General features: G+C 37.3%; 1 protein-coding gene across 1 annotated transcript; it reads right to left on the bottom strand.

The window, feature by feature from the left end:
- Positions 1–255: 255 nt before the first annotated feature.
- On the bottom strand, positions 256–25,772 carry RAB14 (RAB14, member RAS oncogene family). The gene is made up of 8 exons (XM_059410901.1): positions 25,405–25,772; positions 15,310–15,368; positions 13,946–13,999; positions 12,564–12,741; positions 8,711–8,777; positions 3,916–4,003; positions 3,552–3,582; positions 256–2,556 (listed from the first exon to the last, which is right to left on the bottom strand). Exons 2-8 carry the CDS (start codon positions 15,359–15,361, stop codon positions 2,379–2,381), a joined length of 648 nt encoding a protein of 215 aa, XP_059266884.1. The 5' UTR covers positions 15,362–15,368; positions 25,405–25,772; the 3' UTR covers positions 256–2,378.
- Positions 25,773–26,201: the final 429 nt, after the last annotated feature.

The raw sequence follows: 26,201 nt of genomic DNA, 5'->3' as shown, positions 1-26,201 counted from the left end.
GGAGAACACTATCAGGCACCAAGTGTGCTGATATCACACTGAAAAAGGTTGACTGAAAACACTGCAAGGGTGATCCAAATACAAGGACAAAACTAAGTCAACTACTGAGTCATGTGGAGTTATATGCTATATATGTAGACTTCTCTTCATACAGTAAGGACAATTCGCCAATAAAAACTGGCAACTTCTGCCAAATAATTGTTTGCCTGAAAAAAATATGAAATCCTATTGTAGTTCAGAAAATAATGCAAACCATTTTAATTTAATCTAGATACAGGTACTTTATTTACAAATATTTAGATTAATAGCATTTTGTTACATCAAATGAAGAGTACAGCAGTCTGAATAAATCCTGTCACAAAAACAATTAAGACCCACTGTAACTAACTTTGGGAATCAGGGTATTGCACCTAAACAAGCCACAGTCTTTAGTTTGTGATTGCTACCTTATATCCCAATGGGTGGTTGGTTTGTTTTTTTGTAAATATATACACACACCAGCAGGTCATGGTCCCTGGGCGAGTCCCTTGTGAAGCAACAGGGTAAGCAAAATGGGTCACTGTAAGTCTTTAACAGAACGTACCAATCTACTCCAGGAATCTTGTTTTTTAAAAAGTTAAAGACAAAAATAAAGATGAGTCCACAAATTAACCAAATCCTATTTTCTGCACATTCCAGTTTTGGCTTTTATTTAACATTGACTATACAATACTCCAGTACTACCACATGTTTACAACCCAGAAAGCTGTATTTTTTATTTTTTATTTTCACTTTAGTGTCTGTAAAGAGGGATTTAAAATGTGTATTTTAAACACAGCAGTTGAGCTGAATGATTTTATAGAATATAGTAAGGTTTACCACCTATCCTACTTCAAATAGCTTCAATTCTCCATCTGGACCATAAACTGAATCAGAAATCAATGGAAAGAAGTAAAGAACTTCGTAAAACATAAGTCTGTTGTCTAAAGAGATTGTTTCCCTTGCAATACAGTATTCTTTCAGTGGCCAAACCACCTAGTGCAAAGTAATAACTTACTTTGTATCAGCACAAACACCGTTAGAAACACTTTCCCTTTTACAAAACAACTTATGCCAACAGGACATAAAATAGCCCCTCATACTAAGAACACAAGGGTATCCTAAATTACTTCATTGTAGTGTTAAAAATGCACAATTTAAAATCCCTTAACAGCAGACCTGTGGTTCTGACTGTCCGGTACACAATCTCACCATTCCAAGAAGATAAAGGTATAAAAGCTTAAAATGTGCAATAATAAACCCAGCCTTTTTTCTTTTTCTATACAGTAAGGCAAGAAATGCAGCCTGTAATGCAAAATGTTTACAAAGAGAAAAGCAGGTTAGCACATTGTCGATTGCACAAGAACAGTTAAGAAAATCAGCAGGTAAGCCACAGTGCAAAGATGGAACAGAATCTGCTAGTGTTAATCCTCTCACGCTACAGGAGCTCTTTCCAGCATAATGTCCCCAAACGCTGCCAGCACCAGAGGGTGGAGCCAGTATTACTTGTGAACTGCAGTTGTGTATTTCCTTGTGTGAAATGGAAGGGAGTAACATGGTCACATATAGGTCATACTGTACAAACTGGTATTTTATACTGTTCCAATGCCAGTAATCAATTTATTTTCTTCATTAAAATAATATACACAGAATGTATTGTTAGTTCGGTTCCTTCAAATTTTATACATATTTACTTTCTGCTAAAGAGAAAAGGATAAAATGGCATAAAAAAAAGATAAAGCTATTAATTAAGCACAAGAGAAAAGATAAATGGATATTTTCCCTGTGCAAGGCTAAGACAGAAGCAAACCTCCACGAGAAAACTGCCACCCACGCAACAGGAAATTTATCCAACAAAAACAAAAGCAGTTATAGAACCCATTCTCTATCAGAAGTCATTTCACAGCAATAAACTTATTGGTTACAACAGACATACTTGAACAGTTAAAGATGGGGAGAAAGGCTTAAGATATCCTCAAATTAAACCATACAGTAAGACAAAGCCTTGCCCAAAAAAAAAAAAGGAAGGATAAAAATCATTTAAGTCCAGCATCAGTGCTCAGTTTAAATCATGTACTGGTGACATATCTATCACGAGGACAATCAAGGGGAAAAAAAAGTCTAGATTTACCATGCAGGAGAGATTTATTACTCTACTTGCCTTTTGATAACCTGATTACATCTAGTTGTTTTAGCAGTTTAGTATTGTGTTAAACTGTTTTTACAACAGAGTTGTTTTTTCTTTTTTTTTTTTTTTAATTAAACCCAGTAAGATGTACAGAAGACAATGAGGCAGTAAAAAGTACTGCTTCCAACAGACAGAGGTGAAAGGTCAAATGGGAGCGACAGCAAAGAGGTCACTAGCAGCCACAGCCTTCTCTCTGGGGTTGGGGTTCACTGGTTAGCCGGCCTCCCTGTGGGGCTGAAGGTTTGTGCTGTACACCAGACTCGGCAGCATTCAGATCCAGGCTTCCATCCTGAATGTTCTGATAGATTTTCTTGGCAGCCTCAAGGAAAGCATCTTCTACATTCTCTCCCCTAAGAGGCAAATGACAACTTTATTGGAGAATCACAGCTTTCTACAAAGGATAAGGCATTATACACTGACCTTTTGCTAACCTTTAGTCAACTGCCATGATGTCTTCAACTTAGCCACTGTCATCTAATAAAAGATTACCAAAAGACTGAGCTAAGAGAACAACATGGGGAAATATTTTCTGTGGAAAGCATATAAACAAGATACTAACAGCTATTTCTATAAACCCTATTTGGATAACTGAATGTGTTCTAATCATTAAAATGTCATATATTAATATATAAGGAAAAGTGAGGACAGGCCATTTTTGTAATAGCAAGAAGGTATTCCAAACAAGTGAGATTCCAGGATTTGTATGGTCTAATTAGCTAAGCATTAACTATATTTTTTAATTTTGTGACGGTGACATATTTGTGCTCGACCATGGTCTCACTTCAGTTCTCTTAGTACCAATAACATGGATGAAGCTAAACCAAAAGGGGCTAGCTTCTTACCCAGCAAGGAATTTCTGACTTAATAAATGAAGAACTCTGACTTAAGTCCTGGGGTTCGATAATGGACATGGAGTAACGATTAGAAAACATCAATTATGTTTCTGATTATTCTTAGACATTGTTTCCTTAAGCCATGCTTTGTAATCGAAGTACTAAATGCATAGAATACCCAAGCTTGAGTCCAAGATGCCAAATTCAACCTCCATTGTGAAAGTCAAGCACTTCTGGAATGCTAACAAAGTTTCATTTATTAACCTGGTTTACCAGGGGAATAATCACAGTACAATCTTTTAGATAAAGTAGCAAAAACTATTATCTTTGAAATGTGAAACAGGAAGCAAAGGGATGCCTGCTTAACTGTCTTCCCACAATAAACATCACACATACATGTATTATTATATGTAAGCAAATACATTATACATTTTCGACATGTATAGTTCTACTTTGAGAAGTTTGAATGTAACTGAATGTAACTGAAAATGATTAATTTTAGTCATACTTACGTTTTTGCACTTGCTTCAAGGAACAATAAGCCTAAAAATTAAAATTCAGACTATAATTAAGACATTTCAAATGAACTCAAAAGGACATTTTCTCCAATAACATTTGAATTAGGGTTTCCTATCAGCTATCAGTACTCCTACCATAGTCTTTTATGAAACAGTATGTTAGGTTTGAGATGAGGGGAGTCTTAACATTTGTCTTAACATTAACATTTGTCATATGCACTACCCCCATATTTTACTTCTTCATTCTTGAGATTTAAGTAGTTGGCATTAAAAGAAAAGTGTCAAATAGTCCGCAGTATCAAAATGCCACCCCTCCCATGAATGACCCCCAAAAAGCCATTAAAAGTCTTAAACCCACCATTTTCTTCAGCAAACTGTTTGGCTTCTTCATATGTAACATCTCTTTGTGCCTCCAAATCTGCTTTATTTCCTATGAGAATTATTACCTAATTTGTGACCAAAAGAAAGACATATTAATACAAAAGCAACCATCAACCATGGAAATTCTGAAATCCAAAAATTTTGATAGAAAAAAACATATAGGCCTAAGAAGGAAACCAAGCACCAGCAATCATCCAGCACATAGATAAGGAGAATCACGAAATCAGTACTATTAGGAGTGAGGTCAGCAATTACCTAGGCTATGGGCTGACAAACTTTCTATATAGGCAAAGAGTATATATTTCACGTCTGTGGAGCTCAAATGGTCTCTTTGCACATACTTCTTAACTTTTTCTTTTAAATAGCCTTCTAAAAATGTAAAATCTATTCTTAGCTTGCAAGCCATTCAAAAACAATACAGCCCATGAGGAACACCCTGGTCTAGGCCAAAGGTTATGATTTATCTGAGTAAGATTACTAAAAGGTCCATGCACAAGCTCCAGGAAATCTGTGAATACACTGAAATTAAGCACAGAATGCTATAAACAAGAACATTTCGCTGGAAGAAAAGGCTCATGGTTTTCATCTGATTTTTGAGTGTCTCTGGGACCCTCAAAAAGTTAAACTACCAGTTCAACTCCTTCGGGCTACTGGTAAAAAAATTAGTGATCAAATCAGGCAATGGGACTTGTCAAAGGTCACTCAGGGAGTCAGTGGTTTAGAAGGACTTTAGAACCAAACTATGACCTTCAAACACTGTCTTTACACTAGCCCTGGAGAAGGACTAAGTTTGTAGCAACTGAAAACAAAGGTCTGCGTTCCATGGGGAACAGTGGTGGTGGGAGGAGGGGTGGGGGGACCCACATGCAAAACAAGTTCAAATCCAAGGCAAAATATCACATATACATACACCTACTCTGGAATCATTTATGTAAGTGAAGTTAGGCCAAAGTTAAAGGCAGCTCTACAAAGCTCTAAGAAAAAAGTTTGCAGCCTTAGGGAAATAGAGCTTTTTGATCTTTATGGTGGTTTCTGGGGACTGCGGGTAGGGCATTATGGATAAACTGTCTCTGTCTACATATAAGCTTATCTGATACCAATTCGTGATTCCCCCTCCTTTCCCTTCCCAACAGATGTGGTAATCCAGATGTTGATACTGTAGGAATGGATGGTTTCAACCAAAAGTGATTTCTACCATTAACTTTTCCTCATGTGAAACTGTAGCCCCTAACTCTCCTACTCCTTAAAAATGATGTCCAAAGAGCTGAAGAACCATTGTAATCTGAATGTAAACCTTGAACAAGAACACTTATGCAGCATAACAAACGTGAGCATTCTTCAATCAGTGAGGACAAAGGCCCAATGAGGAGGGAAAGGCACTTTCACATGAAGTCTGCTAGTCCTTTAAAGGATAAGGTAAGAACACATGAAAAAGGGAATCCATTTTTTTTTTCCAAAGATTTTATTTATTTGACAGAGAGAGAGAAATCACAAGTAGGCAGAGAGGCAGGCAGAGAGAGAGAGGGGGGAGGAAGCGGACACGGGGCTCGATCCCAGGACCCTGGGATCATGACCTGAGCCGAAGGCAGAGGCTTTAACCCACTGAGCCACCCAGGCGCCCCCAATTTTGTTTTTTTAAATCAAGGCTGGTAAAATCACAATGACCTACTCCAGGGCCATTAGATGGCAGGTACTCAAAACAAATGTCAACTATACTTCAATAATAAATTCAAAAAGAAAACCAACAATACTGAACTGCACACTTTAAATGGGTAAATTATGTTAATTATCTCAATAAAGCAGTTTTTAAAAGATAATTTAAAAAATTTTTAGACATTTGCCGAATGGAAACACTGCCTTCTCTCCCAATTTCTTAAGAACTTCCAAGCTGTGCTTCCCGTCAGCCTGAAAGGAGACATAAAAGTGGCATGCTAACTAGACAGAGGTACAAAATACACCACCAACAAAATGGGAAAGTATGCAATTTCTACATAGAAACTGAAGGCAATGTTACAGAAATCGTAACATTCGAGCTGGATGTTAAGAGATTTTCTTCTGTAGGGGAGCAAATTTTGCCATCCCAAAATATTCTCTTTGGAATATTTATCTTAAGCTGGCTTATTTTTAAACAGAAGACACAAGTAAAGCTCTGAAAACCCAGAAGTTACCCTTTAAGAGACCTTTACATCTGTAAGAAAAATCTCCATTTGTAAGGGTGTTTCCCTCTCAGTATGAGGAAGAGGGGTGGACTCAATCTCCAGAAACCTGTAACAACTCTGTCAATTAATTTCTTAGACAAACCAGAAGAATCTTGAAGGGTAAAGATCTTCCTCCCTAACACTTTCTTTTGAAGATCTGGTAAAATTTGAAGAGGCATAAATGAGGCAGGAAAGACATGGCTAATTTGTCATTATGCTCCTCTAAGGGCCTTCTACAATGAGTTTTGTTTGCTTCTTAACATTTTTTTTGAAATATCTATAGAATAGAGCTTTACTATATACCTTTCACTAAGCTTCCTTAATAGTAGCATCTTACAGACTCAAAACCAGAAAACTGACATTGGTGCAATCTATGTTCCTTAGTCAGATTTTACCAGATGTACACACTCGTGTGTGTGTGTGTGTGTGTGTGTGTGTGTGTGTGGTTCTATGCAAACTTACTGCAGATATAGATTTATGTCACCACAATTAGTATACAGAACTGTTCCATCACTAGAAAGGAACTGCTTTGTGCCCTTTCTAGTTGAGGCACAGCACTCATATCCTTCACCCCCATTTGCTAACCTCTGGCAACAACACATCTGTTCTCTTCCACAATTTTGTCTTTTTGAGAATGTTTCATAAATGGAATCATACAGTACGTAATTTTTTGAGATTAACTTTTTTCACTCATGTGTAATGAGTGAAATGCCCCTGACATCCATCTAAATTGCTGTATGTATCAATAGTTCATTTCTTTGTGTAGCTGAGGAGTATTTTACAGTATCAATGTACCACTGACTGTTTAACAATTCACCTCCTAATGACCATCTGGGTTGTTTCCGATTTTTGTAGCTGAGGAGTATCTTACAGTACAAATGTACCAGATTGTTTTAACAATTCACCTCCTGATGATCATCTAGGTTTTTTCCAATTTTGGGCTATTGTAAATAAAGCTACTATGAATGTTCATCTATAGGTCTGTACATATACGTACAGTGGGTTTAAGGGGATAATGGATATGAAATTTCCAGGCACAGTCCCTATCATAAATGGCAAACCACTCTGGGGCACCTGGTTGGCTCAGTCTGCTAAGTGGCTGGATCTGGATTTCGGCTCAGGTCATGATCTTGGGGTCATGGGATAGAGACCCCGGAGTCAGGCTCCACACTCAGCTGGGAGCTTGCTTTAGGACTCTCTATCCCTCTCCCCCATCCCTGCTCAGGCTCTCTCTCTAAAATAAATAAATCTTTAAAAAAAAAAAAAGGCACATCATGTTAACTTTCAGTACAATTTATTGCTGTTCCCTGATAAAAGCCAATCTTACCACTGATTACCTACTTATTGAATCAGACCTCTGCTCAATGGTGGAGTACAAAGCTAAGTGAGACACAGGCCTTGCTCTGAAGAAGCTCAGTCAGTCACACCTAAGTACCTTCCCTTGCTTGTTCCTGGAATGCCCCCTTAAGCATTTATTAAAACCTTACTCACCTCTACAGTCCCAATGCAAACATACCTTTCTCTGTAAAGCTGGTTTCTCCAGACGGCACTGCTTATCCTGGGTACTTCCAGCAATGCACATACCAGCTGCTCTATTTCTACCTGATATCTCACTCTGCTTTTCAGCAGTTATTTGTATACACACAGCTATCCCCTTACTAAACTGTAACATTTTGTGTTACAGTTTATCTTTGAATACATTTATCTTTGAAGGACCACATTTATCTTTGAATACTATAAAGTCTAGCATGTTGGTTGGCCTTTAAAATCTCAATAAATTGGGGCACCTGGGTGGCTCAGTGGGTTAAGCTCAGGTCATGAATCCCAGGGTCTTGGGATTGAGCCCCACATCGGGCTCTCTGCTCAGCAGGGAGCCTGCTTCCCTCTCTCTCTCAGCCTAGTTGTGATCTCTGTCTGTCAAATAAATAAACTCTTTAAAAAATAAATAAATAAAATCTCAATAAATATCTTCTCAGTCTGGCGAAGAAACTAATCTGTATTTTCATTTAGAAACAAATTTTTTAAATTTTCAATTTGAAAATATAGCACAATGGCTTTTTAATTTTTTAAGATTACAATTTTATTGTAATAAACTATTACAATAGTTGAAATGTTTTTGTAAAAAAAAATTTTAAACTAATTTTTTTAAAGCATGCAGAACTCTTTGTTTTTAACTGAAATTTTACTGAGATAATTGTAAATACACAAGCAGTTGTTAAGAAATAACAGAGACCACTTATAATTTGCCCAGTTTCTTCCAACGGTAACATTTAATGAAATAAATGCAGATCCCTTTTAAACTGATTGTTTCAGATTTCATTGTCTTCACCTGACATGAGAACACCACCCCATTCATAACTTTTTTTTTTTAACCACAAACATGAACAAACATCACATGTAAGATGCAAAACCTGGGGTAATTAGTACTAAAAAAAAATGCTATCTTCTCAATTAATTTAAAAATACACTCTCATTCTTGGTACTTATATACAAAAATTCTACTAGCAAACCACTCTTCTTCTGGGGTTAGCATAGATCTTACATTTTCTATATAATAGATGTTATTCAACTTACAGTATTTGGATTGGTGAGATTCCTTGCATCTGTCAACCAGCTGCTTAAGTGATTATATGTACTTCTTCTGCAAAAATTAAAGTTTACATTTGTGACTTCCACATACAATTGTCATTTCAATTTTTTTTAAAAAGGAATTTCAAATAAATATTTATAATATTCCCTTTCATCAAAAACTGACTGTGGAATGTAAACCCACACTTTCCAGAAGTCTAGCCAAATCTATTATTTTAAATAAATAAATCAGTATCTAACAACTTTGCTAATTATATACAGAAGTAAACTGTTTACATTTAAAGGCACATTCATAAACAGTGGGCAAGGAAAAACACAGAAAATTAATGGAAACAATTCTGAATTAAGAATTTCTAATCTGAAGTAAAAACTAGGATTTTTAAAAATCATCCATATTTTCAATCACAAAATGGGAGAAATAATATCAAAATGTCTAGCGAATATGTTCACTGACAAACATATTTGCATCTGTCCAGTATTAGAAACCAAGATGTTCACACTACTATACACTGATATAAAACTCACCTTTCTTCCAAGAGAAAGTTAACTATGACAACATAAAAACCAGCTTTAAAATGGCACTTAATGTATTTGACTGGAAATCCAAGCCCCCAGATAACAAAATAAGTTTATTCTAACTTTTTATTCTTATTTACTAGTACCTAAATCATTCTGAGATTCAGACTGCCCTATTTCTCCAAGCAAGAGTTTAGAAACTCGTAGGCTCATTTGCACTAGCCAAATAGGCCCAAAGAGGACAAGCAAATCCAAATAATTTGTAATATTATATACAGTACATAGAATATAAGTATTTGTCAGACTTTACCAAAGGGGTCAAATAAAATTTTGAAAGTTAAAAATGTTTGATTTATATACATTCACAAAACATTAATCCATCTTATTCATTTCACAGGTGAGAAAACAGAAGCTCGCAAAGATTTAAATGCATTTCAGAGCCAGGCCTTGAACTCTTTCTTTATGCACATAGTGTCCTCAAAGTGTTTCAAATTTAGTCTTGTGAATATATTCCATGAACTCCAGCTGCCAGTACCAATATAAAGTTGGATTTTCCAAACATTTAATCCTTTCCCAGTAAAAGAAGTTGTACGGTTTTCTTTTCACTGTGCTAACTTATGTTACACACAAAACACCACCTAACCGTTTAAAAAAAAGGGGGTCAAATAAAAACATTTTCCCAATGTTTTAAAATTTTCTAGGTAAAATCTTCTAATACTCAAATATTTTTTAAAAGCACAAGTCTTATCATTTTACTGTTCCAAATCTGTAGTTACTGGCATACCTTGCTTTAACACAACAGATTTATCCTACTTTGTGCACAAAAACTTACACAGGACAAATCCCAAAACATTAATATTTATTTTGATAAATTTTAAAATGTCAAAGCTGGCAGCAAGAATGAATTACAAACTGCCACCACTTTGGTAAACAGAAAAATCTATATATCCTTTTTAAGTATCAAGACCATATAAACTGTTATTATTTAGATATGCCCATAACCTCTGCTACTGATTTCTTAGGTAATTGTTATTTACTTAAAATTCACCATAATTTCAAATCTATTTAACTATAGCAGCATGCCAATACTCATTAATTAGTGGCAAGAGTGCTTTAAAAAAAAAGTAAAAAATATCCCTAACTTTGCCATGTAAAATGACTTATCAAACAACTGATAGAGCCAAACAAACTGCCATGATAAGCTATGTTGTCAATTTAGGAAGTATCCTGTAACAATTACAGTTAATGCCAGGAATAAAGGTATTATTAAAGTAGAACTTTCAAGTTTTTAAAATGTGAAGAAGAATAGAAAAAAAAGAAAAAAAATCAATGTTATGGATACAACATCAGTGTCACTATGAAATATTAATAAAGCACCTGTCTAAAGTATGCAGTACTTTTTTTTCAGTAAAATTTTATTGGGATATAATGAATTTACCACAAAGCTCATCCTTTTAAAGTATACAATGTAGTGGTTTTTGGTATATATACCAAAGTTGTGTAGTGATCACTCGTATCTAATTCTAGAACATTTTTATCAACCCCAAAAGAAACACTGCACCCATCAGCACTCAATCTCCACACCACAGCAATCCATTTTCTGTCTCTGAATTGGCCTATTCTGGCTATTTCATATAAATGCAGTCATACAACATGTGGCTTCCTTCACTTAGCAAAATGTCTTCAAGATTCATCCACTGTATAGCATGTATCAGAGAGTCTTTCCTTTTAATGGTCAGATTATACTTCACTGTATGAGTATACCCATTTGTTTATCTATCCCTTAGTTAATGGACATTTGGGGTGCTCCCACCAGAAGTACTTTTGAAGATTCAGAGAGACACAACTTTTACCAGAAGTATTTATTACGCTTAAAAGGTTATGTTTAAAAGCAAACCATACACATGTATCAAATCATCACCCTGGACCTTAAACTTACACAATCTTATATGTCAACTGTATTATCAGTAAACATGGAGGGGGGGGCACAAGCACACACTTGCACAAAGCAAAACAAACTACAACACTTTAGACTGTTACACTCTTAAAGACACATCACCACATTTAAATTTATCAGCAATGGAGTTTTTAATTATGCAAAGTCTTCAGGAATGCATCCCTTATTAGGATGTCCTGCACAGAAGGCCAGGTCTTTAATAATCTTCCCACAAAACTATTTACAAGAAATCATGTGACCAGTTGCTTGCCTATTCAGAAGAGCATTAAGGCTATTTTGCTCTGTTTTGCTGTGAGATTAACCAATTCTGGAACTCAATGAACTTCAAGCACTATAATTATAATCTGCCACTGTCTTCATTCTAAGTCCACATTTCCCAAAGTGTGTTAATAAAATAAGCTTAAGAAACACTAAACTAAGTTAAAGAATTTCATTAATGCAGAACTTCTCAGGATGCTAATATGTTAATGTACACTGTATCATGACTCTTCAAGAGAAAACAGTATAAACCATTTCTCAAAAGGAAATATGCTTGAAAGTCCCTTTGGTCCTACTCACCCATCCCTACCTCACCCAAAAAAGCAAGACAAGAGGCACACTGCTTTAAGCTGGCATTTGCATTAATATGAAAGGTGATCCAGTTCATTTTCCAGCTTAGCACAGTTTAATGAAGTGGCACAATTTTCTATGTTTTCTGAAGCCAAATATTTACGGTCCAGTTTTTTTACTTTTTATCAAGTGCTTTCAGTTTCCCAAAATAGCCAAGCTGAAATAAATTTAATGCTGCTGCATGAAGTACTATAAACCATTTTAATTCATTTTAGAACAAAAAAGAATTTAAGTAAATGAACAAATACCTCAAACACCTTCAGATGCAAGCATAAGAACTTTTTATAATCTACCATGTTGCATTAGCAAAACTACTTAATTCCTTCCCTGACCTTATTTTGAAAAGGTGTCAACTTTAACACCAGAGACTGAATAGAGTTAACTCCTCAAGACTTGTTTGCTTTCTACTGAAGTGAAAAGAACAAACTTTGGTATAAAATATTATTTCACCTCATATAATTGAACTGATGCTGCTTTTCAGAATAGTATTCTTCTATTAGCTCCACCAGCATCTCCTAAAGCTTTTTTTCAGTCATATTCACTTTCAGAAAAGGAAATCAACATGTTACATCAAGTCTTACACAACAGTGTAGAGAAATAACCGTAAGATCCAAATAAGCTCATTTAAAATCACACAATCACAAACTAAGAATGTCTAAATCAATAAACACACACACACACACACACACACCAAACCACAGTGCCTAAAGCAGATTTTTCTCAAGTATGAAGTTTGGAAAAGTATTAATCTCTTACCTAGTGATATCATACACCATAAGTGCTCCCGCAGCTCCTCTGTAGTAGCTTCGTGTAACAGCCCTAAACCTCTCCTGTCCTGCTGTATCCCAAATCTGCAGTTTGATTTTTTGGCCACTAACTTCAATTATTCTTGTACCAAATTCAACACCAATTGTGTGAGGACAATCAGCCATAACTGTTAGAGAGAAAAAAGAAATATAATAATCTAACTTCCAGAAAGCTTCAGATTAAGACCAGCAAGGAGAAGAGCCACTGGATTATTAAATAACATATTAATGCTTGTAGGCTGTATGTGGACGAAGCTAGCACTGAAAAAATATTAGCAAAAACACAGAAGTCGAATCTGACTGCACTAGAACAGGGGTCAGCACACTTCTGTAAAGGACCAAATAATTAATAGTTAAGTTTTGTAGCCAAAACCACAACTACTGAACTCTACTGCTGAAGCACAAAAGCAGCCAAAGACTCTAAGTAAAATGAACATAGTTGTATTGTAATAAAACTTTATTTACAAAAACAGGCAGTAACTGGATTTGACCCACACGCTATTATTTACTGATCCCTGGACTAAAAGAATCTGCTAATTCAAGATTTTTAGTAAGTTCTTCGTAACACCAACATTATGCTATTTAACATATAACAAAACAATCAATGGCTTTAAGACTTTAGAAGTTGTCAAATTTTTCTCCTGAAAAATATTATCAGTATCTCAAAGAAAAACACATTTAATATATACTTAAACATACTGGCAAGTTACATAATTCCAATCCAACAGGACAAGTTTATTAGTCCTTTCCTTATAATTAGGCCATTGAAAACCTAAACCTATTATTCTCTGGTACAAGAATACACAGACTGTTGGAGATGTCATAAAATTTACATTAAGAGAAAAAAAAGCCATAAAATTAGTTTCAACTATATTTAGCCTATTAGTTACATAAAATAACATGGTCTACTCCCCTAAGACAGAGTTATACTTCAAATATTAATCAACCAGTCTTGATATAAAAAGAATTTCATTTGAATATTTCCAATCTATTATTATTTAGTTAATAAGTGATATATGCAGCAAATTTCCAAAATGGAGAGTCAGAGAAAATATTATTTAAATTTGACATTATAATTTTTAAAAATTTTCTACCACCAAAAAAACCTAAACAAGTAACTCAAATTATATATGGTATATAAATTAACACTCTATACATGCAGGTGTATTTCATTTTATATGCTTCTATTTAAAAAAAATTCCCTCCCTAAAGACAAAAATGTATATATGCAGAAAAGTTATTATCAAATGCATGGAGCGTAATGAAAATGACACTTTTTAAAAGGTAGGAAAGTGAGTATAAATTTATTACTTAACCTTATTGTGAACTTACATTTTTTTTCTGTAAATTGATGAAGTAAGCAAGATTTTCCTACTCCCATATCTCCTGTTTAAAAAGAAAGAAAAGTTTCAATTGGCAATTACATTTCTCAATTTTATACTCATAATTAAATGTAATGATTGTTATACCCCCTACTATATCACATCACAAATTTCTGGGACACTTGAAAAGATGAGTTCGAAAAATCCTACATGTCACTTTTCACTGTGATGTACAAACTGATTATTCCCAATCTTCAGCAGTGACAGAATTAAATTATAAATTATGTTAGCAAGTAACTATCAGCTGGGAAGTGCTTTTTAACAAAGAAACTGTTGTTAAGAGAAGCATTTTTTACTTTGAACTGTTTCAAAGTTTTATATTGTTTTTTCCCCCTTAATTCATGCATAAAAGCAAAAGACATAAGGACACAACAAACAGGGCAGCATGTAACAAGCAAAAATAGTAAGTTTTGGAAGTCTGATTGACTAGATCCCATCTATCTCTTCTTATATTCTTATATTCCCTGTATTTCTTATAGCCTGGGTGGCTCAGTGGGTTAATCCTCTGCCTCAGGTCATGATCTCAGGGTCCTGGGATCAGCCCCGCACCAGGCTCTCTGCTCAGCAGGGAGCCTGCTTCCCTCTCTCTCTCTCTCTCTCTCTGCCTGCCTCTCTGCCTACTTGCGATCTCTGTCAAATAAATAAAATCTTAAAAAAAAAAAAAATTCCACAAAAGATAAGCATGTGCATTATATGAAATCCGTAACAGATGTTATCTCTAACTGTACTACATAGGCATATAACCCTTCATGAAGGAAGTATTGAGCCCACCATTACATCAAACTGTTCTAATATGAAGAATTAACTGAAAAGTATGTGTACTTCCAACCAAACTCTTACAACTACACCTGGGTAAACAATCTTATCTTTTAATTTGAGCAACATCTTGAAACTTAGCAGAAAAACCACCAGTATTATATTTTATGTATATTACACAACTACTCTGACTCAATGTTCTCTATCAATTTTTGGAATCCAGGTGGCTCCAAGGGTTTTCATGGTATTTTTGAAAAGTTATCAGTGCTCCTAGGAAATTAGTACCACTTCCAGGATTAACAAGCTTTCAGGCAGCCCTCAAGAACAATCAATATCACTTCAAAAAGTACCCATCAGTGTACTACAGAAGTATCCAGGGCCACAATACAAAAAGTACATCACTACCACAAAAATAAAGGAGCTTTAATTTTGCAGTTAAAAAAATAACAACAACAAAAAACACTCACTCTTCTGGAGTGGTATGTTAAGCATTAGTATATAAATATTTTGTATATTAACTTTCTTTGTAGAGCAAGAGCATAAATTAAATAAACTTACCAATAATAATATATTTAAAGATGTAAGAGTAGTTGTATGGTGCAGTTGCCATGGTGGCACTAAAAACAAAGAAAACTGTGTTACTTCAGAAGGATATACACAAGTTCTCCAGTTGGTCACTGCCAGTTTTTAAAAGATATATAAAATACAGCATACTGATTATAAACAAAATGTTGATTACAATAAGCCAGAGTAAAACTGCATTTTCCAAACTGATCAAATGCACAAATTCTCCTGGATGAACATTAACATTCTCGTGTGTTATCCATAGAAATATCAGAAACCATTATATCAGAACAATTCCATTATTTCTCTTTAGGGAATATCCAGTAAGAAAAGTTACTATGGAAAATTTCAAACAATTAAATCTTTATATATTTGAGTTAAATATCATTATAAAGTCTTCCTCCTTTGAAGTCCCCACTCCTGTTAACTGATCCAGTAAATTACTGATAGCCAACTTGTTCAGAACTCTGATTTTACAAAAGAATGTTATAAAAAGTAACCACTAACTTACAAACACATAAAACTCTTAAGAGTTATAAAAAGTAACTTTTTTACTCCACTTTAAATCATGGTTAGCACAACATCCAAAAAAAGACCAGTCCAACTATTTCCAAACCAAATTACAGTCAGAATTAGATAAAAAACCACATGAAACTGTTGTTCCTACTGACTTTTTAAAAAGTCAATTATTTGCAATTTCAATTAGGTTCAACCTAATACAGGATCTGAAGATTAACAATGTATCAAATGCCTACTATATACTATTCTAAAAGCTAAAATAATGGCATAAAATACTACTTATGGTTGTCAAATCTGCAAGTTTATATATTAGACAATATTTAGAAAGATCCCAGCCTATTCTTTGCCCTCAGGTATACTTAACCTAAATAATTCTTATTTCTACTTTTAACAACTTAAAAAAAAAAAAAAAAACTCTCCAATTTATTCAAATGAATGCCGTGAATGTGTCAGACACTGTGCTAGGTGCTAGAGAAACAAGAGGTAAAATGTAGTAATGGTAGTAACTTCAAGTAACATTTATTCTAGTCAAACCAGCTTTCAGTTTAAGGAAAAGATAAAAATTATGCATGTGCACATGTCCACACACAAAGATCTGACCCCATTTTTTAAAAAAATTGGTTTTCAATTTTTAAAATATGATTTTTACTGTTATGGGCAATTGTCACATTATACAAGCCAGATATGGTAACGATGGCGGAAATTTTTTTTCTAAGACAAAATTACCATATAATAAAATTTAACCTATAGAAAAAGTATGTATTTAAAATAAGTGAATTCTTGTTATCAGGGAAAAGAAAGTTGTTCACACAATATAGTCTTAACATAATACAGTCACTTAACTGTAAGGATTACATTTAACCGAAGTGGATGCCCTACTACCCATTCCAGCTTGAAATGTTCTAGCACTCTGATAATCCATCTTCATCATCACTGAACTCCCTTAACCAGTTCGTTCAGGAAGGGAGTTTTTCTAGTTAACTGATTCTGAACAACATAATAACTTGTTTCCCTTTTTGCAGACACTGGGGACTCAAAGCTTATTAAGAATAAACGTGGTCCTGAGGCTAAAATTGGTGTAGACTATTCACCAAATCTCTAAACCAGATCCTAAACACAAGGAAAAGAATAATCTTTCACAATAAAAATATTTTTTTCATTCTTCCTGCATTCTTCCAGAATCCTGTAATTAATTTTTAGCTCCTTTTTTAAGGATTCTTCCTGCATTCTTCCAGAACCCTATAATTAATTTTTAGCTCCTTTTTTAAGCTCATCTTTTCCCACTCAAACTTGGGGAAAAGTAATCGTTTATTCACCTTGAAATTACTGTTGCTTTCATGCTCTTCCCCTTTGACTTTCCCATTCCTCTCTCTCTTCTTACTCAAAGTTGTAGCTATATACACTTTGCTCCCTTCCATTTTATTGTTAAAACCAAAACCACGGGGCACCTGGGTGGCTTAGTTGGTTAAATGTCTGCTTTGGCTCAGGTCCTGATCCCAGGGTCCTAGGATGGAAACCCACCTCAGGCTCTCTGCTCAGTAGGGAGCTTGCTTCTCCCTCTCCCTTTGCGCCTCCCCCTTACTCGTGCTCACTCTATCTTGCTCTTTCTCTCTAAAATAAAATCTTCAAAAAAAACAAACAAAAAAACAAAACAAAAACAAGGCCTCTACAACCCTAATTTCTCACTGAAATGCTCTAAAGGCTAATCATGAAATTAAAAGCCAATTCCAGTTGTATTAATTTGTGTACTTGCTAATTATAACACAGCATTCATTAAATATCTACAAGATGACTAATTTTAAAACATTTTTTTAAATTACCAAGCATTAATTAGCATAAACTATTCCCAAATAAAAGAGAATGATCACTTTCACAGAATAAATACAGTGCCCTGTCTTCACCTCACCACACAATTTTCTGGTTCAAGTTTCTTAAAAATGAACCCTAAAAGCAAAGTTAAAAAAGAAAGCTACTGGGATGCCTAGGTGGCTCAATTGGTTAAGCATCTGCCTTCCGCTCAGGTCATGATCCCGGAGTCTGTGGGATCAAGCCCTGAGTCCCAGGTCTGGCTTCTTGCTCAGCAGGGAACCTGCTTCTCCCTCTCCCCTCCCCCCTTCTCATGCGTGTGCCTGCTCACTCTCTAATAAATACAATCTTTAAATTAAAAAAAAAAAAAAAAAAAAAAGGAAAGCTACTCAAACTTAATTTCAGTAGACAATGAAGGCAGAAGCGTCCAGCACTGTAGGCACTAACACAACAGGCCCTCCCTCTCTTATATAAGCTTAGATACAAACTAGGTTTAAATATACTCCCAGACTTTATTGGTTACATTCACTCATAATTAGGTATTTGCAGTAAAACTATATTCAAGTGGCCCATTTTATTTTTTTTTAAAGATTCTGTTTATTTGAGAGAGAGAAAGAGAGCGAGCATGAGAGGGGGTAGAGTTAGAGGGAGAAGCAGACTCCATTGAGCAGGGAGCCTGATGCGGGACTCAGTTCTAGGATTCCAGGATCATGACCCGAGGCGAAGGCAATCGCTTAACCAACTGAGCCACACAGGCGTCCCTCAAGTTGCCCCTTTTAAATATTAACTAGGCTTAATATTGTTCTAAAAAAGAATTTCTCAACATCATTTCTTGAACATGAATGAAACACACCACTGTTGAAGTGAAGAATGTACTTTTTAACTAGCTTTGGAAGGGGAAAAAAGTTTGCCCACTATTACTTAAGGATGCTTCTGCTTTAATCAAAAGTAAAAAAGGGGTGAACAGGGGCAAAAACCATTGGTATAGTTCAAACACTCTGAAAACATGAGTCCATTCTAACAGTACCATCTCCACTAATTAAAAAACCTTAATAATATTCTGTAACTTGTGCACAACTGCTGGTGTGATTAAAATGTATTCTCCAGGGACGCCTGGGTGGCTCAGTTGGTTAAGCAGCTCCCTTCGGCTCAGGTCATGATCCCAGCGTCCTGGGATCGAGTCCCACATCGGGCTCCTTGCTCCGCAGGGAGCCTGCTTCTCCCTCTGACTCTGCCTGCCATTCTGTCTGCCTGTGTTCCCTCTCGCTCGCTCTCTCTCTGACAAATTAATAAAAAAAAAAAAATTAAAAAAAAAATGTATTCTCCATGTGTTACAAAAGCATGAGAATAAAATTCATAGGCAGCTAAGATTCAATGCCTCTGATTTCCTTATGAGTACCACTTTCAGACAGTAAGCTTCGTTAAATACAAGATGAACAACCTGTAAACTAGTAACAATTGTTACAGTTACCATTTATTGGGCACTTAATATTCTCCAAGCAATGTACTAATAAACACTTCACATGCAATTTCAATTAATTCTTACTACTACAGCCTTATAAAACAGTGAGTATAATCCTCATTTTATAGATGAAGACTCAACAGGTAAGTAACCATGCCCAGGTCACAGAGCTAAGTGGTCAAGTCTATAATGGACCTAAGACTTTTTTAACTACAGAGAATCCCTCTTATCCACTATACCATCCAGCCTCCCCCATAATTATAAGATGCACCATGAAGTCCTTTCATGGTACTTAGGGACACAAACCTTTCTCAGTTCACTCACCTTGTTCTAATTTAATACTCTAAGTAGTATTAAAAAAATTATATTCAGGTGATATGTTGTAATCAGGATTTACAGATATGGATAAATAATTACATTAATCCAAATTATATCTACTTACAAAAAAGTTTTTGAAGGTAACACTTGTTGAGAGTAAACCATGAGCTGATCAGCACTACTTTTCCCTACATACAATTCTTACTTAATTCTCACAACTCTGCAGAGTTATTATCATTAAGTCCATGTAAAAAACTGAAGAAACAGGGGCACCTGGGTGGTTCAGTTGGTTAAGCATTCGCTTTCAGCTCAGGTCATGATCCTAGGATCCTGGGATCAAACCCCACACTGGGCTTCCTGCTCAGTGGGGAGCCTGCTTCTCCCTCTGCTTGGTTCTCCCACTTGTTCTCTCTTGAATGAATGAATGAATGAATGAATGAATAAATAAATAAATAAATAAATCTTTTAAAAAGCCCCCAAAAAACCTGAAGAAGTTGAGGTTTGGAGAAATTAACTAATTTGGCCTGTGTTACAAAATAGTAAATGGCAGAGCTGGAACTTGAACCCAGGTCCGATTCCAAAGAACATGATTTTCTCTATCTAAGGTAGCTTATTAAAGGCATATATATGTAGAATGACACACACACACGTGGACCGATAGGACCAAAAAATCAAAATCGAAGGAAAATGGAGAATAATTACACTAAATATTTACAATTATAGTTTTACATGTGCATGTGTAAAACTTAGCTCTAAACTTTCTGGCTGTCAAGAGAAATGATTACTAAATGCACACTGAACACTCATGATTGTTGTGTGGCCCCTTTAAATATTAACTATGCCTAATACTGCCTTAACAAAGGATTTTTCGAGATTAGCATTAACTCTTGAACACAAGAAACACACCACCATCGAGGTTAGGAATAAATTTAAAAATGGGGTATGCTACTATATACAACTCTGCAGTGTGTTTTACACTGAACAAAATAATGGACCTATTTGCAGACCCATACACAGAGCTCTACATGGTTACTAAATGCACATTAAATACTAATCACTGTTGCCCCCAAAATAAAATTGCATGGTCTCCACACAGTTAAACAGATACAGACATATAAATGACTGGATTTGAAATGTGCAGACAGAGGTGAAGGCTAAAGAACTTTCATACAATCTGCTTATGAACTGCCACATTTTTAGGAGGTAAACAATGTATTTTAAAATCTTAAAGATAATCCAAATCACCCTCTGATGAAAAAGTAGCCCACAGATACAAAATCTTCAATCCATAACGTTATAGGTCCAAGTGGATCTAATACAGCATTTTTACAAACAAAACAAAAAACCCACCAAAAAAACAAAAAACAAAAACTGGAAAACAATCAATCTACAATCTAACAGGGAAATGACTGAAGAAATTGAGGTTTCAATACTAATAACTGAAATGATCAGCACTACTTTTCCCTACATACAATTCTTACTTAATTCTCACAACTCTGCAGAGTTACTATCACTAAGTCCATATAAAAACTGAAGAAACAGGGGCATCTGAGTGGTTATTATTATGATGAAATAATATGCATTTAGTTCAAAACCATTTAGATATAGATGTATTAACCTGAAAATATATCCATGATTTTAAGTGAAAAAAAAGTTGACAGAATTTTATGCAATAGCTTCTCTCATTTTTAATTACACACACACACACACCCAGTCTCTCTCTCAATCTTGTATATAGGTAATATGGAAGGAGACACACCAAACTGTGAAAAATGAATACATGGACTGTGAGCAGAAAAAGGATAGGAAGGAATTATTAACTTTCTTTATAACACTGCACTAACAGGATAAGCATATACTATATTCACTGCTAATTTTCTAAAGTAGTCAAAGTAGAGAAAATAACTTAAATTTTTTTTTTAAGATTTTATTTATTTATTTGACAGAGAGAGATCACAAGCAGGCAGAGAGGCAGGCAGAGAGAGAGGAGGAAGCAGGCTCCCCACTGAGCAAAGAGCCTGATGTGGGGCTCGATCCCAGGACCCTGAGATCATGACCTGAGCTGAAGGCAGTGGCTTAACCCACTGAACCACCCAGGTGCCCCGAGAAAAAAACTTAAATATTTTTAAAGCATTTTTATATATAATTCTAATACAAAACAAATTTAAGAAAAACAAAAACAAGCAGTGCCTGGGGGGCTCAGTCAGTTAAGCAGTCCACTCTGGATTTTGGCTCAGGTTATCTCAGGGTCTTGGGATCGAGCCCTGAGTGGGGCTCCACACTCAACAGGGAATCTGCTTGAGAATTCTCTCCCTCTCGCCCTTCCCCATCTCGCATTTGTGCACGCTCTCTACAATAAATAAATCTCAAAGAAAAAAAGAATTTAAAAAAAATCCAAAAAACTCCCATTCATAATACTTTCAACATAACTTCCACATTTACAATAACAGGGAACAACATATGAAGTTAATCATATGATCAGCCTCAAAAAAAAACACACACAAAAAAACCCAAAAAACAAAAAAGAAACCACTCCAATAATTGACAGTATTTTTTCCTTTTCTTTTAGAGCTTGGCTTTTTACTGTGTTAACTTATGCACTATGTCTGACTAATCCTTTCACAACTGTTTTACAGCTATTTTATTCTTCTCCTTAGGACATATGACATTTCCATGTAATTTTTACATAACTTATTCAAGACAACACAAGACAAAAACAACCCACAAAATATTCCAGGTGATTTAAAATCTGATCTTCATGGTTAAAATTAGTAAACTTGGTTTTTTGTTTTTGTTACATGTAAGACATTTTGTAATAAACACCAGAATCAAGATAGACTGCTCTTGCGATTCCAATACAAAAATATTTGTTGAGCATTTATTAAGCGCAAACTCTTGGGTTAGGCTTTCACAATATAGTAATGATCAAAAATAATAATAAAAAAACACATTATTCCTGTCTTCATGAAACTTAAGAACAGAAAGAGTTTAAACAAAGATTTGCTTACAAACTCTCTAACGTGGATTGCTACTTGATTTGTCAGTCAGTGGACACAAAACTTTATTAGTTATTCTAATAATCTAATCTAATCTGAATGAATGGTCAATTTCCTCAACAGTAATGCAACCTCTGAAAATAACCCATCCATTTCTGACACCCACTTCTAAAAAACTCACTTTTGACAAGACATTCAATGTCATACTTTTACATAAATTAATGTAAGAAAAAGAACTGGATTCCTTACTATGTTAAGAAAATCACAAAATTTCCTTGTTATGATGACTGTGCTATGAAAAAGTAGTACTCCAATACTTCACCTCTGTTCACAGAATGAAAGTACTTAAAGGAAAAAAAACAGAACCCTGTACTTACTCCTAGAGTTGAAAGGTTAGTAATATCAAAAATTTTCCTGATGAAGTATCATGTCTGAAATTTGCTTTAAAATAATTTGGTGGAAAGGGTTAAGGTGTATATTGATGAACAGGACTGATCACTGTTGATACTGGCTGATGAGTATATGAAGCCTCATTCTACCACTCTATTTTGTATATGTTTAAAACTATCTAGAACATAAAATGTTTTAAAAGTACCCTATCTTCCATACCTCTATTTGTACCCTGCTGTCTCCAACCATGTCTGTTACTTTTAACCACACAAAACTGTTTCAAGCTTTAAAAGAAAGAAACAAACATCTCTCAGTAGTCCTATTTTAACATATTTGCCTTAATCAAAAGTTTACTCCAACAGTACAAAATCTTAATAAGATTATGCAAAGATATTTAATACTGATAAAGATTAGCTTTAAAACACTCCAAACTCTGTTGCACAGTTGAAGTACGACACAATAAAGTTTAACATGAAATATAAAAAGCAAAAACTTTTTAAAATGTAGCTTTAGGGACGCCCGGGTGGCTCAGTTGGTTGGGCAGCTGCCTTCGGCTCAGGTCATGATCCCAGCGTCCTGGGATCGAGTCCCACATCGGGCTCCTTGCTCGGCAGGGAGCCTGCTTCTCCCTCTGCCTCTGCCTGCCATTCTGTCTGCCTGTGCTTGCTCTCTCCCCCTCTCTCTCTCTGATAAATAAATAAAATCTTAAAAAAAAATAAATAAATAAAATAAAATGTAGCTTTAATTTCAAGGAATTTTTTAGGTTATTGGAATCTAAAAGGGTCTTCCATCTTTACAACAATTAACATTTATTGAGTGCCTAATACATGCCACCTATTTTATAAACAATCTTTAATAGTAAAAACTCATTATACAGGTAAGAAAACCAACTCAGAGACTTGAGATATCCGCAGTCATACACTACCAAGGGAAAAAAGACTAAGGCCCAGGTCTAACTGTCCAACTCTCTGAAGCCATGCTCCTCTTTGTTCAACAAAAATTAAACATTCACTACATGCCTGGCACTGTTACAGACAATGGGGTACTTAACTAAATGCCAAGCAACGTGCTAAGGGTTTTTTAATCCTATTTAATCCTCAAAACAATTCTAAAATGTAGGTACAATTATTCCCTGTATAGATAAGGACACCAACTCGGAGAGGCTAGGTAACTTGCTTTAAGGTCATTCAAACTAGAAAGTGGCAGTATTGGAGTAGGAACCCTCCAGAACTCTTAACTACACATGACTTAAGGCATGAACAAATAAAAGGGCCCAAGCAGAACTCTGAAGACAAATTTCGGAAAGTGCTGGGGGAAGAGGGAATGGGAGCTAGATATCTGCAGGGTCAAGTCTGTGTTCAATTACCACATATAAGAAAAGACATTCGTGACAGTAAACTTTGCAAGGGTTCAAGTGGGCTCTAACACTTTTGTGGGACCACCAGAAAAGCACTTGCCTTCTGGGAACCCCCGTTTCTTCTTCCAATGGGAAATGAAAATCTTGCCACCTCTCCTCTGGGGCTGGGAGAATGAGGACCGGCAGTGGAGCAGCTGACACTACAGACTTTGAGTTACAAAGGAGTCGTCAGTTGTCATCCCACGGAAACAGGGAAAGAGGAATTAAGCTGGAAGTACAGTTTGAGTGGTCACGCCTGGGACACTGGCCTAACTTGAGTGCAGCCGAGAAACACGAGGCAAGTGTGGGAGAGGCCGGCGTGTCCGGACCATCATTAGCCAGTCACATCGCAACTTCCAGCCTCAGTTTCCTCACTTGTAAAGTGCAGGTGACTTGACTTATCACCAAGGGCTCGGCTTAGCAGGAAGCACCGCGGTGAGGACAGCCGAATCCGCGCCTGGCTCACGGCAAGGCGCAACCCATCAAAACAAACGCCTGCTTTGCCTTCTTTCCTTAAATTCTAGAAATGCCAAAAAACAAAAAAAAACAAAAACTTTCCGTCTTCTTCACTGCTTCTCCATGCCACCTAAGCTCGACGCCTTATAGGATGTCACAGGCCTCGCCGGGCCTCACCCAAAGCAGAACCTCGCCAGCACGGACCCTTTCGCCAGCCCAAGTCCACAGTCTACCCACAGCGACAAGGACACCGGAGCTCCTCCAAGATGCCGGCGAGGCAGCGAGAGGCTGTCTTTTGTACTCCGGGCAGACGCGGCCTACGGGACGGGGAGTGCCACGTCTGGGCTCGTGGGCTGCGGGGCGCCGTGCCTCGCGTGGATAAATACCGCGGGGGTGGTCTGCAGCCGCCAGAACCGCAGGGACGAGAGGGGCCTGCGGAAGGTGTCTGTCAGCCCAGCCCGGCCGAGGAGGCGGGGAAGGCGAGGCAGAACACACCCTTCCCCGCACGCCCCGGAGCTCTCCGCTGGGCGAACGCAGCGCGGGGACACCCCCGCCCCCGCACGGGAGTCCCGTCAGGCCCGGCGCCGCGGCGCCCACCGCCGACCCGCGGCTCGCCGCGGCCTGGCAGGGCCTGTCCTGCGGCGCCACCCGCCCGCCGCCCAGCTCGCCGTCGTCCGCACGCCGGCCCCCGGAGAGCCGGACGAGGAGGTCTCGGCCGGACGGACACTGCGGAGGGCCCGGCTTACCTGGGGGGTTGCTGGTGGCTGGGCAGCTTTCCGGGCGGGAGGGGGGCGTCAGGACGAGGAAGAGGAGTGCAGGCGCAGCGGGAGAAGGGCGGGGGCGGTCGGCCGAGGCCCCGGCAGGTAGCGGGCTGGCGGAAGAGGTGCAGACGCACTGGCGGTAGTAGCGGTGGCAGCAGCGACTGCTCCTGCGGCTCCCTCAGGATCTTCCTCGGGCAGGTCCAAGATGGCGGCGCTCCCTGCACAGGGTTTCCTGTCACCCTCGCAATGGGCCGGACCACAAAAGAAGCGAGGGGGGAGGAGAATGCGCGCGCAGCTGGCGGAGCCCGGAAGAGGGTGGCCGGGCCCCGGCCCACTAGTCACGCCCCTTCCTCAGCCCTTCCCTCTGGACTCGTCGCGCCGCCGCCGAGGCCCGCCCCACTGGCGGTGGCGCCTGTAGGGGCGGAGGAGAGCGCCTCTGCGCAAGCGCCGTCGCGTGCTCGCCGCCGAGGGAAGTTACTGCGCAGGTTTGCGTGGAGCTTGCTGAAGTACGACTGGGTCTCAAAGGGTTGGGGTTGTTGCTTTGTGGACTTTTTACTATTTTTAATGCCCGCAAATACTGCTTACTGGACGCTTGTGCTACACTGGCCGCAATGCTAAGCACACATTTACTGCGTTCACTCAACAGGTACGTTTTGAGCGATTCGTACACAGAGGTGAACGAGGCTCGCTGTCCCTGTCCAACAATCCCAGGAGGGGCTTATCCCCATTTTATCAATGGCGATACTGAGGCTTATGTTGATCCAGTCACGGGTCCACGATCA

The sequence above is a fragment of the Mustela nigripes genome, chromosome 9 (genome assembly GCF_022355385.1).
Source record: "Mustela nigripes isolate SB6536 chromosome 9, MUSNIG.SB6536, whole genome shotgun sequence".
NCBI lineage: Eukaryota > Metazoa > Chordata > Mammalia > Carnivora > Mustelidae > Mustela > Mustela nigripes.
This window is presented reverse-complemented; position numbering and strand designations above follow the sequence as displayed.